A 15,414-nucleotide genomic window follows, 5' to 3' on the forward strand; every position below is an offset into this window, starting at 1 on the left:
AGTGTTCTCTTGTATCCATTGTGTCATTGAATGGTCAGTAATCATCTCGAGTAGAGCATTTCCCCATGAGTCATCACCACTCTTTACTGTCATTTCTTCCCAGCAGATTTCTTTGCAATTAAAGTCGCCCATCATAACTATTCTTCCTCCATCTTCCATTATTTTAGTTAATGCTATCTTTGTGTCCTCTAACATACTTTTATGTTCACTCTCCTCCCATGAGGCTGTTTTCGGAGGCACATAATTGATCACAAATTTTCTGCTCTTCTTATCTCGGTCTTCCACTTCTATCATAATCATCTATACTGTATTCTTTCCATATATGACACCTTTCACGTTTATATCCTTCTTAGTCAGGAACATAACTCCACCCCCTTGTTTTTTCTCTCCGTTTCTAATCCAATAATTGTATGTATCATGTCCTACACTGTTGGGTGGTAGTGGGCCTTTTAATTTTGTTTCTACAATTCCCATTATGTCCGGTTCTTTTTCTTTCAAATAATCATTCAGTTCATTCAATCCTGTTATCAATCCATCTATATTTGTGTAAGACACTCTTAGTTTTCTGCCACTTCCATTGTGTTCTCTGTTTCCCTTATGTTTTTCTTTAGTATGTCGAACTGCTTTATTTTCATGTTCACTACTCTCCAATAGAATCTCTCTTTCTCTGACTCCGTTCTTTCCTCGTTTTTTGCCTTAGCTTCAATTCTTTTCTGCTTTTCTGCCTCTCTTTCCTCCTTATTCATTTCTCTTTTTATCCATACCTTTTTATATTGATCATTTGTTGCTAGTTTCCCTGTCTTGGATAGAATTTTCTCTGCCGTTGTTTGTGACCTGAATTTAATCTTAATTGGTCTGGTCTTATCTGTACTATATTTTCCGAGTCTGAATTTTTCCTCAATTTCCTTTATAATTTCTGGTTCATCTTCCTGGACTAATTTTAATAAACTGCTTACTCTTTCATTTTCCTCCTTGATTCTTGCGGTTCTATCTGGGTTATGTTTCTCTTCCATTCCTAATATAATTATACATTTCTTTTTGTCAGCTAATTCTCTTACTATATTCTCCTTCTGTCTCATCACTTTAATAACTGAGTCTTCATTATGTTCTTTCAATTGCTGTTTGACTATGTCAGTGAATGAAACCTTATTCCCTTCTTGAGTTATTCTCCAATTTTTAGCTTCTGTAGCTATTTTCTCTCTGTTTTCATTACTATTCTTCTTCAATTTCTCATTCTCCTCCTTTACATTTCCTAACTGTCTTTTTAGGTCCTCTACTTCTTCAGTTAAGTTTCTGTTAGCCTTCTCTAGTTGTTCCAACCTTTCAATTCTCTGGAAAATGGAGTCTACATTACCTAACTTACGTTCCAAGTCCTCGATCACCTTATACAATCTCTCCTCTAGTCTTATCAGTCGGGGGGGGGGGTTGTGTCCCCCCCACCCTCTTTAAATCCCTGGAACATATTCTCGTCACTTTCTACTATATTGCTCCTCTCTATACTTCTAATCTTTACATTTTTATTTGCCATTTCGTCATCACTGAGCTGGTCCGGTGGTCGTTTCATGTTGACCTTACGCCCGTCTGCCTGGGCCAAGTCCTCCACATCCTCATTTCCTTCCATTTCCCCAGCAATCCCTCCCCTTCTCCTCTTTTCCTACTTACCTACTGCCCCACGAGCAATTTCCCCCCACCCTGCAAATACAAAAAGGTACTTCTCTTTGCGTTGGGATCCACAATCGGCACTTTTCTTCAGAACGTTCTTCAAGCCGTCCGTTCGTTGAAAGTGTGTGTGTGTGTGTGTGTGTGTGTGTGTGTGTGTGTGTGTGTGTGTGTGTGCGCACGCGTGTATGTGGTGTATGTATGTGGCGTTTGTGGCGTATGTATGTGTTTGTGCGTATATACATGTGTATGTGGCGTATATGCATATGTGTATGTGGCGTATATACATGTGTGTGTATGTGGCGTATACACATTGTGTGTGTATGTGGCGTATACACATTGTGTGTGTATGTGGCGTATACACATTGTGTGTGTATGTGGCGTATACACATTGTGTGTGTATGTGGCGTATGTATATGTGTGTGTATGTGGCGTATGTATGTGTGTGTGGCGTATACACATTGTGTGTGTGTGTTTGGCGTATGTTTAAGTGTGTGTATGTGGTGTATGTATGTGTGTGTGGCGTGTGTGTGTGTGCGTGCGTGCGTGTATGCGTCTGTGTTAACATGTACAAGTAAGCATGTACGTGCGTGTGTCTGTGTTCGTATTTGTGTGTACACGCACGCGCATTCACAACATACACTGGTTGTCTAACACGTGTCTACGTGTTTGTGTCTACAAGTGTGTAAGCGTGTACGTGTCTGTTTTTCATCTCCCAAACCACCACCGCCAGTAACAAGAACCTCATAAGAGAAATTAAGACACGACAAGCGCAGTCATTATCAGACTTATTAGTTGTGTTCCAAACGAAAGAAACATTACACTTCAACAGGTTAGGGCGGTAAAATTGTTTGCGATGTTGCCGCGTGTGTGCGTATGCGTGCCCGACTCGGCGCGAATTTTAAAACGGTTCTCTACATTTGAGATGGTTTTGAAATAAAATCCGCGTATGATTGAATCCGTGTTATTCGAATCCACGTTATTTGAGGGACCCCCGTAATGATATTTTAATTACATACATATATATTTACATATATATATATATACATGTATGTATTTATGTACGAGCCATAGCATGGTTCCTAACAATCAGCAAGACGAACACAAACAATTTACAAGCTTTATAGAATGGACCACAAAGAGTATTAACAGGATGCACCAAAACCTCCCATATAAGACACCTGCATACCAATACCAAAATCTTCTTCATAGAACAATCAAGGTCTGCTATTCTACCTATATACCAAGAGCCTTTTCCCTCTTACAAGAGAGGTAGCAAAGTCAAATTCATCCATGTATCCTACCCACTGCCCTGAGTCAGAAGCAATGTAGCAAGACACAGTACATCCATAGCAAGGCCGCTTCACTTAATTGGCAACCACCTCTCTCTGTCCCCTCGAGCAGAAAAAAAGATGGGGAGAAATCCCTTCAGGCTGTGTCAAAATATCATTCACACTTAAGCACCCCTTAACCTCTTCCCTCCGGGGCACATTGCATGTCTGGCAGCATTAGCTGCCCGACGTGCGATGTCTCGAAATAATAATGGCATTATAAAAAATAAAGTCAGTGCTAAATTGTCCGTTCTCTTTCACCCACGTATTTTGATAACCATAGAAAACTGATGAAGCCAGTTTAGAGAGAATGAAAATTACGTAGGAACAACTACAATAAATATAATCAAGATGGCGACTTCGGCATCAGCGAGTACCTACTTGCTCCTTATGCCGCCTACGTAGGCGGCACTGTATGGAAGTGGTTAAGCCCCCATCCCCCACCCCCTCCCTTCCTTGCATAATCATATCATCTATACACAGCAACTCTTCTCTCACCCCTATCTCCTGGCTTCTCCCTTCCTTGCTCAATAGACATTCCTCTCTTTCTCAACACCCCCTTCACCCCATCCATCCATCTTGTCCTTGGTCGTTCCCTCAAGTTCACTCCCTCCACCTCTACCTTCCACACATCTTTACTAATCTTTCTTCACTCATTCTTTCAATGTGCTCAAACAATCCCAATACTTTCCCCAAACCTGTCTGTCATCTCTTTTTTCACTCCCACTATCCTCCTTACATCCCTGTTTCTGACTCTATCCAACCTAGTAACCCCTACCAACTTCTCAGAATGCTACTTTAGTAAAAATTTCCTTCTTACCTACTACCAATCTCTTCCCATTTACTCTCATCTGTATCAAATCTACATTTAATGACCCAATTACTAACAGTCTTAACAGACAGAATGACAAAGAATTGTTTTAGAGTATAAAGATACCAGAGTTACATACATATACCAAGGCTTTTTCCCCCTTACAAGGGGGGTAGCCAAAAAGAAAAAGGCATAAAATCACTCCCACCCATTCCATCCCTGAATACACTCCATACCCCTCCACCCTCCCTCTTAACTTAGCACCTCCTGAATGACGGGTCATCCCTGCACCTTGTCCACTGCCCTGGGTCAGAAGCAGTGTCGCAAGACACAGCACATCCACAGCAAGGCCGCTTCATTAAATTGGCGACCCCCCCTCTCCGTCCCCCCATTGCATAAAAGGAGAGGACGGGGAGAAATCCCTTTGGGCTGCGTCAAATTTTGCTCACACATACTACCTCACCCTCCATCCCCCTGCCCATTCCACCTCATGCAATCACATCATCATCCATATACAACAATTCTCCATTCACCCGTCTTCTGTCTTCTCCCGTCCTTCCTCAACAGACATTCCCCTCTTCCCCAAAGCCCCCTTCACCCCATCCATCCACCTCATCCTAGGATGTCCCCTCATGTTCACTCCCTCCACATCTGCCTTCCACACCTCTTTTACTAGTCTTTCTTCACTCATTTTTTCCATGCGACCAAACCATCCTAATATTCTTTCATCAACCCTATCTCCCAGGTCCTTTTCCACCCCTGTTCTCCTCCTCACCTCCTCATTTCTCACTTTATCTAGCCTAGTAACCCCCATCATACTTCTCAGACACCTCATCTCAAACACATTCAAACTCCTTCTCTCTTCTTCTCTTATGTTCCATGTTTCTGCCCCATACAGTGCTGTTGCCACAATCACTCATTCATACAGTCTCCTCTTAGCATCCATTCCCAAATGTCTATTCCTCATTACACTCTTTAATCCACCAAGGCATTTACTCGCTTCTCTCAATCTACATTCTACCTCCACTTTCACTACACCTTTCCCTGCCACATTTGCACCCAAGATTCTAAAACTATCCACTCCCTCCAGTCGCTCTCCCTTAGTGCTCACTTCCAGTCTACTGCCACTTTCACCCCTTGTACATCTCATCACCTTACTTTTACCCACATTTATCTTTAGCTTTCTTCTATCACATACTCTCCCAAACTCTGTCACCAACTTCCTCAATCCCTCCTCCGATCCTGCCACAAGCACAGTGTTGTCTGCAAACAACAGCTGGCTCACCTCCCACTTTTCTCCATTTTCTTTAACCATTTCCAATCCCTGACCCACCACCCTTGCATTTACCTCTCGCACCACCCCATCCATGTATAAGTTGAACAGCCAGGGCGACATAACGCATCCTTGACGAAGTCCCACCTTTACCTCGAACCACTCACTCTCTCCATTTCTAATCCTGACACAAGCTCTACTACTCTCATAAAAACTCTTGACAGCTCCCAGAAGCTTTCCTCCTATCCCGTATATCTGCATAACCTCCCACAGTGCCTTTCTGTCTACCCTATCATAAGCCTTTTTCAGATCCATAAAAGCCAAAAAAACATCCTTCCCCTTTCCTATAGCTTTCTCACAAATTTGTCTTACCACAAAGATCTGATCTACACAACCTCTACCTGTCCTAAATCCACTGTTCCTCACCAATTACTCCTTCTGTTCCTCTCCTAATCCTCTCAATCAAGATCCTCCCATAAGCCTTCCCAACTACACTTAACAAGCTAATCCCTCTGAAACTACTACATTCACACTTGTCCCCTTTTCCCTTGTAAAGAGGAACTATACACGCACTCCTCCAGTTACCATCGATATAAAACCTTCTAAATTGATCTTCATCATCTTGCAATATATGCCCGTTCTTGAACAATCTTGTATGTTTAGTCTACGCTTGGCTCATGTGGAGAATTCAGTCACCTCTTGAAATATCTGGGTTATCTATATACTTGGTCTTGAAAATCAAATACACAATACAATTCCCATGCACAGCTTTTTTTATTATTATTTCCAGTTCAAATCATCCCTTATTTCTAATTCTTATGATGTCTTGACCTATCTTCTCTGAACTGTGCCTGCTCTTGGTCTAAATGATCTGTATAATGTTCAATTTCATTCAGAACTCCCCAAACTTGATCCATTATATCATCCCTTTCCCTAATCTTGAAACACACTATCCTCATCCATTTTTGCTCCACTTTTTTCTATCATGTTTGGGAAAATCTTGACCCACCTTTGTGTTGTTCTGCACGTTCTTGACAGGTTGGCCCAACAGTAGGGCAAGAAGTAGATAGTAGACCTGTGGCACGTGAATGTGACGTGGCATCAACCAGGTCAGAAGCTGGAATCCTGGCACATGGTAGACATCTTCCCGTACCTCACTGGTACAACGTAAAGGTGTGCCAACTGAGTAACCTTAATGAAAAAAAAAAAAAAAATCTAGTCATACAATCTTACACTTGTGATATCAATTCTATTATCAGTATTTATAGCATAACTTAAAATTTGCAAAAATCATGATAAATCAGTACCTTTATTATCCTTACATATCAACCAAAGCTCTTTGGTTCTTTAAAACTGCATCACTCAATACACAAATTTAATAGCAATAAGAATAACAATATCGATATTAATAATAACAATGCACAAAAACTGGGGAATAACAGGCATTACAATATGACAAAATACAATACACACCAAAAACTTGTCCTTTCTTGTTTGTTGCCATGACTTGTTCAGCATCTGTCATCCATCCCCCATTGTTTGAAGCTTCCCGGAACTTATACAAGATGTTAGCATTGGATAGGAGAGCCACCAGCATGCGAAGGGCAATTAGGACTGTTGAAGGGTGCAGGTGTCCTTGTGCAAACAGCAACACCCAATCCAGACCCAACACCTTCACCACTTCATCACAAAACCTGATTAAAGCAAGTTCATCATATTCTCACTTTAAAGACATTCTGAGTGTCTTACGACCTAAAACATATTTTGAATTACTATACTTTAATCTTACACTCTTCTTGACATGTCTAACATAATTTAACTCCATAAATATAAGTGTTTATCTAGTTCTATATTCACCAAGCTGTATTCACACAGCCAAATGTTACAGGACTCTTAACCCATTAAAAGAGAATGTCAACTTTGAGGAGTTTGCTTTGGCTCATGCCAAACAGTTCTATTCAACTTAAAGGGTAACCACCAAGCCCGGATACAACTTTGCATTTTTTCTTTCATAATGTTATAAATTTTCATGAAAATCATGTTTAAAACAAACATCTTATATCAAAAGTAGTTTTTCAGGAAATATTTGACAAAAATGTCATCTGCTAATCTGCATTCTAAAACACAGTATAAAGCACCATCTCTTGGTAATAGTTCTGATGACATCACAATAGATACCAACCCACGCCATCTCAATTGGTATTATCACCCTATAGTGAAACAGAACATTCCTTCAGTGATATTGAGTTTTTCATTGTCTTTTGAGAGTAGTCTCAACTCCCTAAATATCTCTGATGACAGGCAAGATGTGTGGATAGACAATTAAATTTTCTCTTAATTTCTCTTTCCACCATTATATCCTTGGATGCTTTGGTTATACAATTACTATCACTGTAAAACCACAATGATCATTTTCACTGAATTTCAAACAAAAGCACAGACCATTTCATTGTCAGCATACACATCAGGAGTTCTAACAATGTACCACCCAAGATGCCATGCACCAGCTTTCTGGAATCAGCAGTCACCGTCTGTTCAGTATGGGAATTTTAAAATATGGACAGACATTCTGATTACCAGATTTTACCTATTACATTCAAAATCTGACAAATCTTAAATGCTCAAGCCCCTTTCTCTCTGCCATTGGTCATGCTACTTTTGCATCCATCTCCATTAATCCCATCTAGGTGTAGGTGACAGTATACAAGCATGCACATGCCATATTCAATGTGTCAGTATATATGTTATGAGATTATAAATGCAAATATGTGTAAACATGTAAGTGTACATGCATGTTATTTCTCAACCTGAAATACTGTTTGTGAGCATTGCTCACAAAATACAAAACTAATTTCACTCAAAAATCTTGTCATGATACTGGGCATCTTCATCAAACTCACAAAGTAACTGTGCATACCTTTTCTTTCCACATACATTGATTAAAAAATAATAATAATGACAAAAACTTGCATGTGTTGGTTTCATAATGGGAAAACCTTTAAATAGGTTTTAATGTATATAAAGTCAGTATGGAAATGAGTGAAAAAAAGACCAATAAAAAAAAAAAGTGTGTGGAAGGCAAAGGAGATGGAGTAAACTTAGAGGAAGGCCAAGAATTTAGTTGATCAACAGGTGAAAGGAACATTGGGTGCAAAAGTTATAAGGGAAAAAAAAAAGGCCTTTTGATATACGTATATACGTACATTTAGACATGACAAAAATATCTAATTCATGAATTATAATCATTACAAAATGAGATATACATACCCAAGATGAATTGTATTTTTGTTGGTGTTGTAAAGCAATGCATGTACAATTTCGAGGCACTTGTTTCTTAGCTGGACATTCTGAACAGATACAGCAACATCTTCAATTTCTATTTTGTCCTCACATCCAGTCTTGAGATCTAAATGTTTTTCTGATACACTTAATGATGGCAAGGTGGCCACAATGAACTGACCAAAACTGAAAAACAACACAAGGAGATTTTAACTAATATTCTTTTTTGTGCCACTTACCTTGCAATATTGTTAACAGTTTACTTAAGCTTTAACAGACATTAATACTATTGAACAATATATGGAAATGCATTAAACTTTCTCCATATGGGGTCTTATGCAGTCAATGTTTTCTACTATAGTGACACCCTCATGGCCTCAAGTTAGACAGCTCTTTTTATGAATGAAGACTGATTTCCACTCAAAGAGGAATTCAAACTCACTTTTTAACTTTTTGCTATTCTTCCATTTTATCCTTCATTTCTGCTACCATATCTAAACCCCTTCTTTAAGACCCCCTTATGACTTTTCATTTTCTTTTAGTACCCTGTCAAAGGAGACAAGAATACTGCCACCTTGTTCTCCTGATTACAACAAAATGTGATTAAAAGGAAGAGCACGAGGACTCATGATCCCTTATTTTTTGTATTTTTCTTCCACAAAGAAAGGAAATTGAGGCTATTGTATGTTGTGCATGCATTATTCCATACAGTATTATGGAGTGGATTTATGCTTTTGACTTTGGCTACCTCCCTTGTAATGGGGGGAAAAGCTATTGGTATATGTATTATTCCTTAACAATGCCTTCCCATGAGACCAAAAATGGATACCAGCTTTTGGTGGTCCTACAAGATGGACATCAAAAATAATCTCCCAATTATTTGTCCTCAACTCACATCAATACCTTCACTTCTGGCTAGACTTACAAACTAAGGGTTGTATATATTATTGACATGTCAGAAGAAATGAATAGCTATGCAAACCTATTTGCTAACAATTAAAAGACCATGAGGAGGGTGAGAACCAAGAAGGATAGTATAATGTTGCAAAGGGAACTGAAGAAAATATAAGAGTGGAGTCAGGAGTGGAAATTTAATTTCAACACAGAGAAATGCAAAATATTGGAAATGGGCCAAACTAAGACAAAAATGACAATGGATTACAAAATGGGAAATGAAATAATACCAACATCAAAGGAGGATAAGGACTTTGTTATCACAATTAAGGACGACCTATCACTTGAAGCTCACATAAAGAAAATAACAGGAGAGTCCTACAACCTGTTGAAAAATGGATGAGAACATGATAAAGAAAATCACTGAAAGTTTGATAAGGTCCAGAATGAAAATGCAGCAGTGATGTAGCCATCATACTTAAGATACAAGAAAAATTGAGAAAACACAAAAATCGGCAACCAAAATTATCCCTTGTCTAAATAACATATTATATGAGGAAAGATACAAAAAAAAAAAAAAAAAAAAAAAAAAAAAAAAAAATTGGATTACCCACTTTGGAAAAACAAAGTGACAGAGGCAACATGATGATAATATCTAGACTGGAAACTGGTTTGGAGAAAGTGGACAGAAAAGAATTACAGTACTGGTACAAGATGAAAGACTGACAAGTGGTCATACAAGTGGTCACACAAGGTAATAGAGAGACAGAAATCTCCCCAATGAAGGAAATAACTGTACCAAAGAAGGAAATCAGTGACCAAATATAAAACCTTGATGTCAGAAAATTGCATGGTCTGGATGGAATTGCAAATTGGATACTGAAAGAATGTGTAGAAGAGTTAACAGATAAAATATACAATATAATCAAATGCTCACTCAAAGAAGGAAAGGTACCACAAGACTGGAAAAATGCAAACATTGTACCAATATATAAAGGAGGAAACAAGGAAAATCCAACTAACTACAGACCGGTCTCCCTAACAAGCACAGTAGCAAAAATATGTGAAAAAGTGATCAAAAGTAGATGGGTTAAACACCTGGAAGAAAAAACTATACTGAACCCAAATCAATTTGAATTTAGGCAAGGAAGATCATGTACAACAAACCTGATCTGTTTCTATTCGAGAATAATAGATATAATACAAGAGAGGGATGGATGGGCAGACTGTACCTATCTAGACCTACAAAAAGCATTTGATAAAGTACCACACAAGAAATTAACAATAGGTGGCATCAGAGGTAAATTATTGGAATGGATGGAGGACTTCCTGACTGGGAGAAAAATGAGGGTAGTAATTAGAGACAAATACTCGAAGTGGGAAGAAATGATAAGTGGTGTCACACAGGGGTCGGTGCTGGCTCCAATCATGTTTGCCATATATATAAACAACATGGATGAAGGAGTGGAGTGTTATATGAATTCTTCGCAGATGATGCAAAAATGCTAAAGAAAGTAAAAACAGAGGAGGATTGTGAATCATTGCAATCAGAACTGGACAAAATCTGGAAATGGACTCAAAAGTGGGAAGTGAAAACAGAATATCAAGAAATGTAGTATAATGGAGTGTGGAAAAAGTAAAAACAGAATATAAAAAAATTATAAAATTGGTGAAGAAGAAACCAAGAAAGTGAACTCGGAAAGAGATCTTGGAGAAATAATCAGCAAAGACATGACACCAGACAAACATATCAACAAAATAGTTGGAGAAACCTTCAACCTATTAACCTCTTCACTCCTGACCAAAATCTCGTGGGCAGCATTATCTGCCAGACGTACGATGTGTCGTAATAATACTCCCATCATAAAATATAGTCACCGCTTATATCGATCGTTCTCTCTTTCACCCGTGAATTTTGATAACCATAGAAAATGTGATGAAGAGAGTTTAGAGAATATGTCATTATGCAGTGGCAACTACAATAAATATAATCAAGACGCCGATATGGCAGCCCCGCATATCCACTTGCTCATCCAGCCGCGCACAATTTAAAGGTCTTGGGCGGGGTTTAAATGGACGGAGTTAAAGGCACAACCCACACTAGACAGAGGCGTGGCACTTAGGACCTCCAGGCGCATCGAATAACGTTGAAATTCGATTGAATTTACGCTCGTCCATTGTTTCAACGGCCGGAGATGTAGAGAGCAATCCTAGGCCCACCACAAAATACACATGCCCAACATGCTCTAAACCCATTACTTCGAGCAGACAGACAAAGGGCTCAGTTCAGTGCAATATGTGCAAAAACTGGGCCCACCTCACTTGTACAACACTTGCTGACACAAACCAATATACATACACTTGGACATGTTCTACCTGCCCTCCAGTAGCCCCACTCCCACATCCCCAACCACAGCCAGCACCCTTACCCACTCCCAATTTCCCTTTGCCCTTATCCCCAATCAGTACTCCCCTTCCTTTGTCCCCAATCTCTCCTTTCCCCCCCTCTAACCCGGATCCTATACCTTCCCCATTAACACCCCAACCTCAACCCCAAACAGCAACATACAACACATACAGAACACACAACATCAACATATTACAACACAACATTGATGGTATTAACACGAAAAAACATGAACTCGAACATTTTCTTAAACAACACAACATACACATTGCAATTATACAAGAAACAAAACTAAGACACTCACACAAAACACCATCATTTCATAATTACACCACCGTCAGACAAGACCGGACCAACGGCAATGGCGGTGGACTCATCACCCTGATCCACCACTTCATCTGTTTTGTAGACACAAGTGCCACAACCAAAATTCTCCTCCCTACCACAGATAATACTACAGAAATCCAATCCATTCGAATCCGCACAGGCAACAAATCAACACTGACTATAGTTATCATGTACATTCCCCCCCAATCATCCCCCACAGTTCCAAACACCTTCAGGCCTCAATTTAGCCAACTAGCCTCAATCCCCAACATGATCATGGGTGGTGACTTCAACGCCAAGTTATCTGCCTGGTATGTCGACAACCCTGACACAGACAGAGGGCTTGATATACAGACTCAGTTTGACTCATTGACTATCATGAACAACATACATAATCATACACATATCCCACACCAAGCCCTCTACACTCCCTCCTCTCCTGATATCACCTTTTGCTCTCCCTCCCTAACCCCAACAACATCATGGAGAGTGGTCGGAACCCTTGGTTCTGACCACCTTCCAATCATTATCACCACCAAAACAAGATGCACCCCAGTTGGCCACAGACACACGTACACTAATTACAAGAGAGCTAACTGGGAAGCTTTTACTGAAGAGACAGAACAACATTTTGAAACGCTTAACAGTACACCAATCACAAACATAAACAATGCTGTGCACGCTTTTAATACAATCATACAAAACGCAGACGAGATACATCCCTCGAGGCAACAGAAAATCACACAACCCCAACTTCACACCAGAAATCCAAGGCCTCATCAGACAACGAGACACGCTTAAACACAATACCCCCACACCTATCCTTCAAAACATAGCAGACCAAATACAAACACTAAACACTGTGATTGCCAATAAAATACTCTAACAAAAAACACAAAATTGGCAAAACTTTATCAATACACTTGATCACAAAACAAACACCAGCAAATTGTACAAAACACTCAACTGCATTACACTATCCAACAGTAACACAACACGCTCTCATGCAGCAATAATCACAACAACAGATAATCTACCCTCAAACAGACAACAAACACACTCATAAAGCATTTTGCACAGACAAGACATCTCACTTCTCACCCTGACGACCGACGCACTATTCAACGTAAGACTTTCCCACAGACTCAGACTATACACCCTTCATAGACAGTCCGACAAAACACATAATACATAATCTCAAGCACTCATCTGCCTGTGGCCCTGATAACATAAGTAACATCCACCTTTAACACATTGGACCACAAGGTATACACGCACTCACAAACATTGTAAACTACAGCTATTCACACAACACTATACCCGACATCTGGAAGCATGGTAAAATAATCACCATTCCAAAACCGAACAAAGACCCAACAATCCCAACATCGCACCGCCCAATCACACTTCTCTGCACCCCCTCTAAAGTCATTAAACGCCTAATAATTCAACTTGTCACACCACATATTCCCCTTGCTGACTTGCGAGAGGTGAATGCAAGGGTAGTGGGTCAGGGATTGGAGATGGTTAAAGAAAATGGAGAAAAGTGGGAGGTGAGCCAGCTGTTGTTTGCGGACGACACTGCGCTTGTGGCAGCATCGGAGGAGGGATTGAGGAAGCTGGTGGCAGAGTTTGGGAGAGTATGTGATAGAAGAAAGCTAAAGATAAATGTGGGTAAAAGTAAGGTGATGAGATGTACAAGGGGTGAAAATGGCAGTAGACTGGAAGTGAACATTAAGGGAGAGCGACTGGAGGAAGTGGATAGTTTTAGATACTTGGGTGCAAGTGCAGCAGGAAAAGGTGGAGTGAAGGTGGAGGTAGAATGTAGATTGAGAGAAGCGAGTAAATGCCTTGGTGGATTAAAGAGTGTAATGAGGAATAGACATTTAGGAATGGATGCGAAGAGGAGACTGTATGAAGGAGTGATTGTGCCAATAGCACTGTATGGGGCAGAAACGTGGAACATAAGAGAAGAAGAGAGAAGGAGTTTGAATGTGTTTGAGATGAGGTGTCTGAGAAGTATGATGGGGGTTACTAGGCTAGATAGTGTGAGAAATGAGGAGGTGAGGAGAACAGGGGTGAAAAAGGAGCTGGGAGATAGGGTTGATGAAAGAATATTGGGATGGTTTGGACACATGGAAAGAATGAGTGAAGAAAGACTAGTAAAAGAGGTATGGAAGGCAGATGTGGAGGTATGGAAGGCAGATGTGGAGGGAGTGAACATGAGGGGACGTCCTAGGATGAGGTGGATGGATGGGGTGAAGGGGGCTTTGGGGAAGAGGGGAATGTCTGTTGAGGAAGGAAGGGAGAGGACGGAAGACAGAGGTGAGTGGAGAATGGTTGTATATGGATGATGTTGTGATTGCATGAGGAGGAATGGGCGGGGGGGTGGGGGTGAGGTAGTATGTGTGAGCAAATTTTGACGCAGCCCGAAAGGATTTCTCCCCGTCCTCTCCTTATATGCAAGGGGGGATGGAGAGGGGGGGTCGCCAATTATATGAAGCGGCCTTGCTGTGGATGTGCTGTGTCTTGCGGCACTGCTTCTGACCCGGGGCGGTGGGCAAGGTGCAGGGATGACCCGTCATCCAGGAGGTGCTCAGATGAGAGGGAGGGTGGGAGGGGTGTGGAGTGTATTTGGGGATGAAATGGGTGGGGGTGTTTTTGTGCCTTTCCCTTTTTGGCTACCTCCCTTGAAAGGGGGAAAAAGCCTTGGTATATGTATGTATGTATGTATGTATGACTCACAACACGGTTTTAGGCCACTACACTCCACAAACACTCTTCTGATAAGCCTTACACAAAGAATTTTAGATGGCATCAATTTAGATAGGCCCCACCACAGAACACTTCTTATAACATTAGACATTAGTGAAGCTTTTGATGCTATCCCCCACCACAACCTAACAAAAAATATATAACACAGACATGCACAATAACACTAAAAGATGGCTGGTCAATTATCTGGCAGGTAGGAATGCTTAAGTGTCATATAATGGCCAATCATCGCACATCAGAAATATCAAGAATGGAGTACCACAGGGCTCTGTTCTATCCCCCACGCTCTTTAATCTATACATGCATGTCTTACCCACACCAGACACCTCAGAAATACAAATCTCTTCCTACGCAGACGACATAACAATCACATGCACACATCGTAACACAGACAAAGCTGCAGAAATAATCCAGCCATACCTTGATACACTCAACATATGGTTCATCACAAACAGACTCAAAATAGCTCCAACCAAATCTACAGCAACACTTCTCACCAACTGGACAAAAGAACACAAATACATACCTCATCTCTACATCAACAACACTCTAATACCACACACAAACACACCGAAAATTCTTGGTGTAACATACGATACATCCATGTCTTTCAAACAACACATCACAAACATAAAAAACAAATGCACACCTAGACTTA

General features: G+C 40.4%; 1 protein-coding gene across 5 annotated transcripts in view; it reads right to left on the reverse strand.

The window, feature by feature from the left end:
- Positions 1–15,414, reverse strand: part of bchs (WD repeat and FYVE domain containing 3 bchs) — a 404,566-nt gene that overhangs the window by 210,566 nt on the left and 178,586 nt on the right. For all 5 annotated transcript variants that reach the window (XM_076187465.1, XM_076187467.1, XM_076187468.1 and 2 more), the window contains exons 30-32: positions 8,342–8,539; positions 6,548–6,768; positions 6,084–6,265 (exon numbers count right to left, since the gene is read on the reverse strand). In XM_076187465.1, coding sequence (XP_076043580.1) covers positions 6,084–6,265; positions 6,548–6,768; positions 8,342–8,539 — 601 coding nt within the window. The remainder of the gene's footprint in view (positions 1–6,083; positions 6,266–6,547; positions 6,769–8,341; positions 8,540–15,414) is intronic.

The sequence above is a fragment of the Oratosquilla oratoria genome, chromosome 6, assembly GCF_046742065.1.
Source record: "Oratosquilla oratoria isolate Oo_2021 chromosome 6, ASM4674206v1, whole genome shotgun sequence".
NCBI lineage: Eukaryota > Metazoa > Arthropoda > Malacostraca > Stomatopoda > Squillidae > Oratosquilla > Oratosquilla oratoria.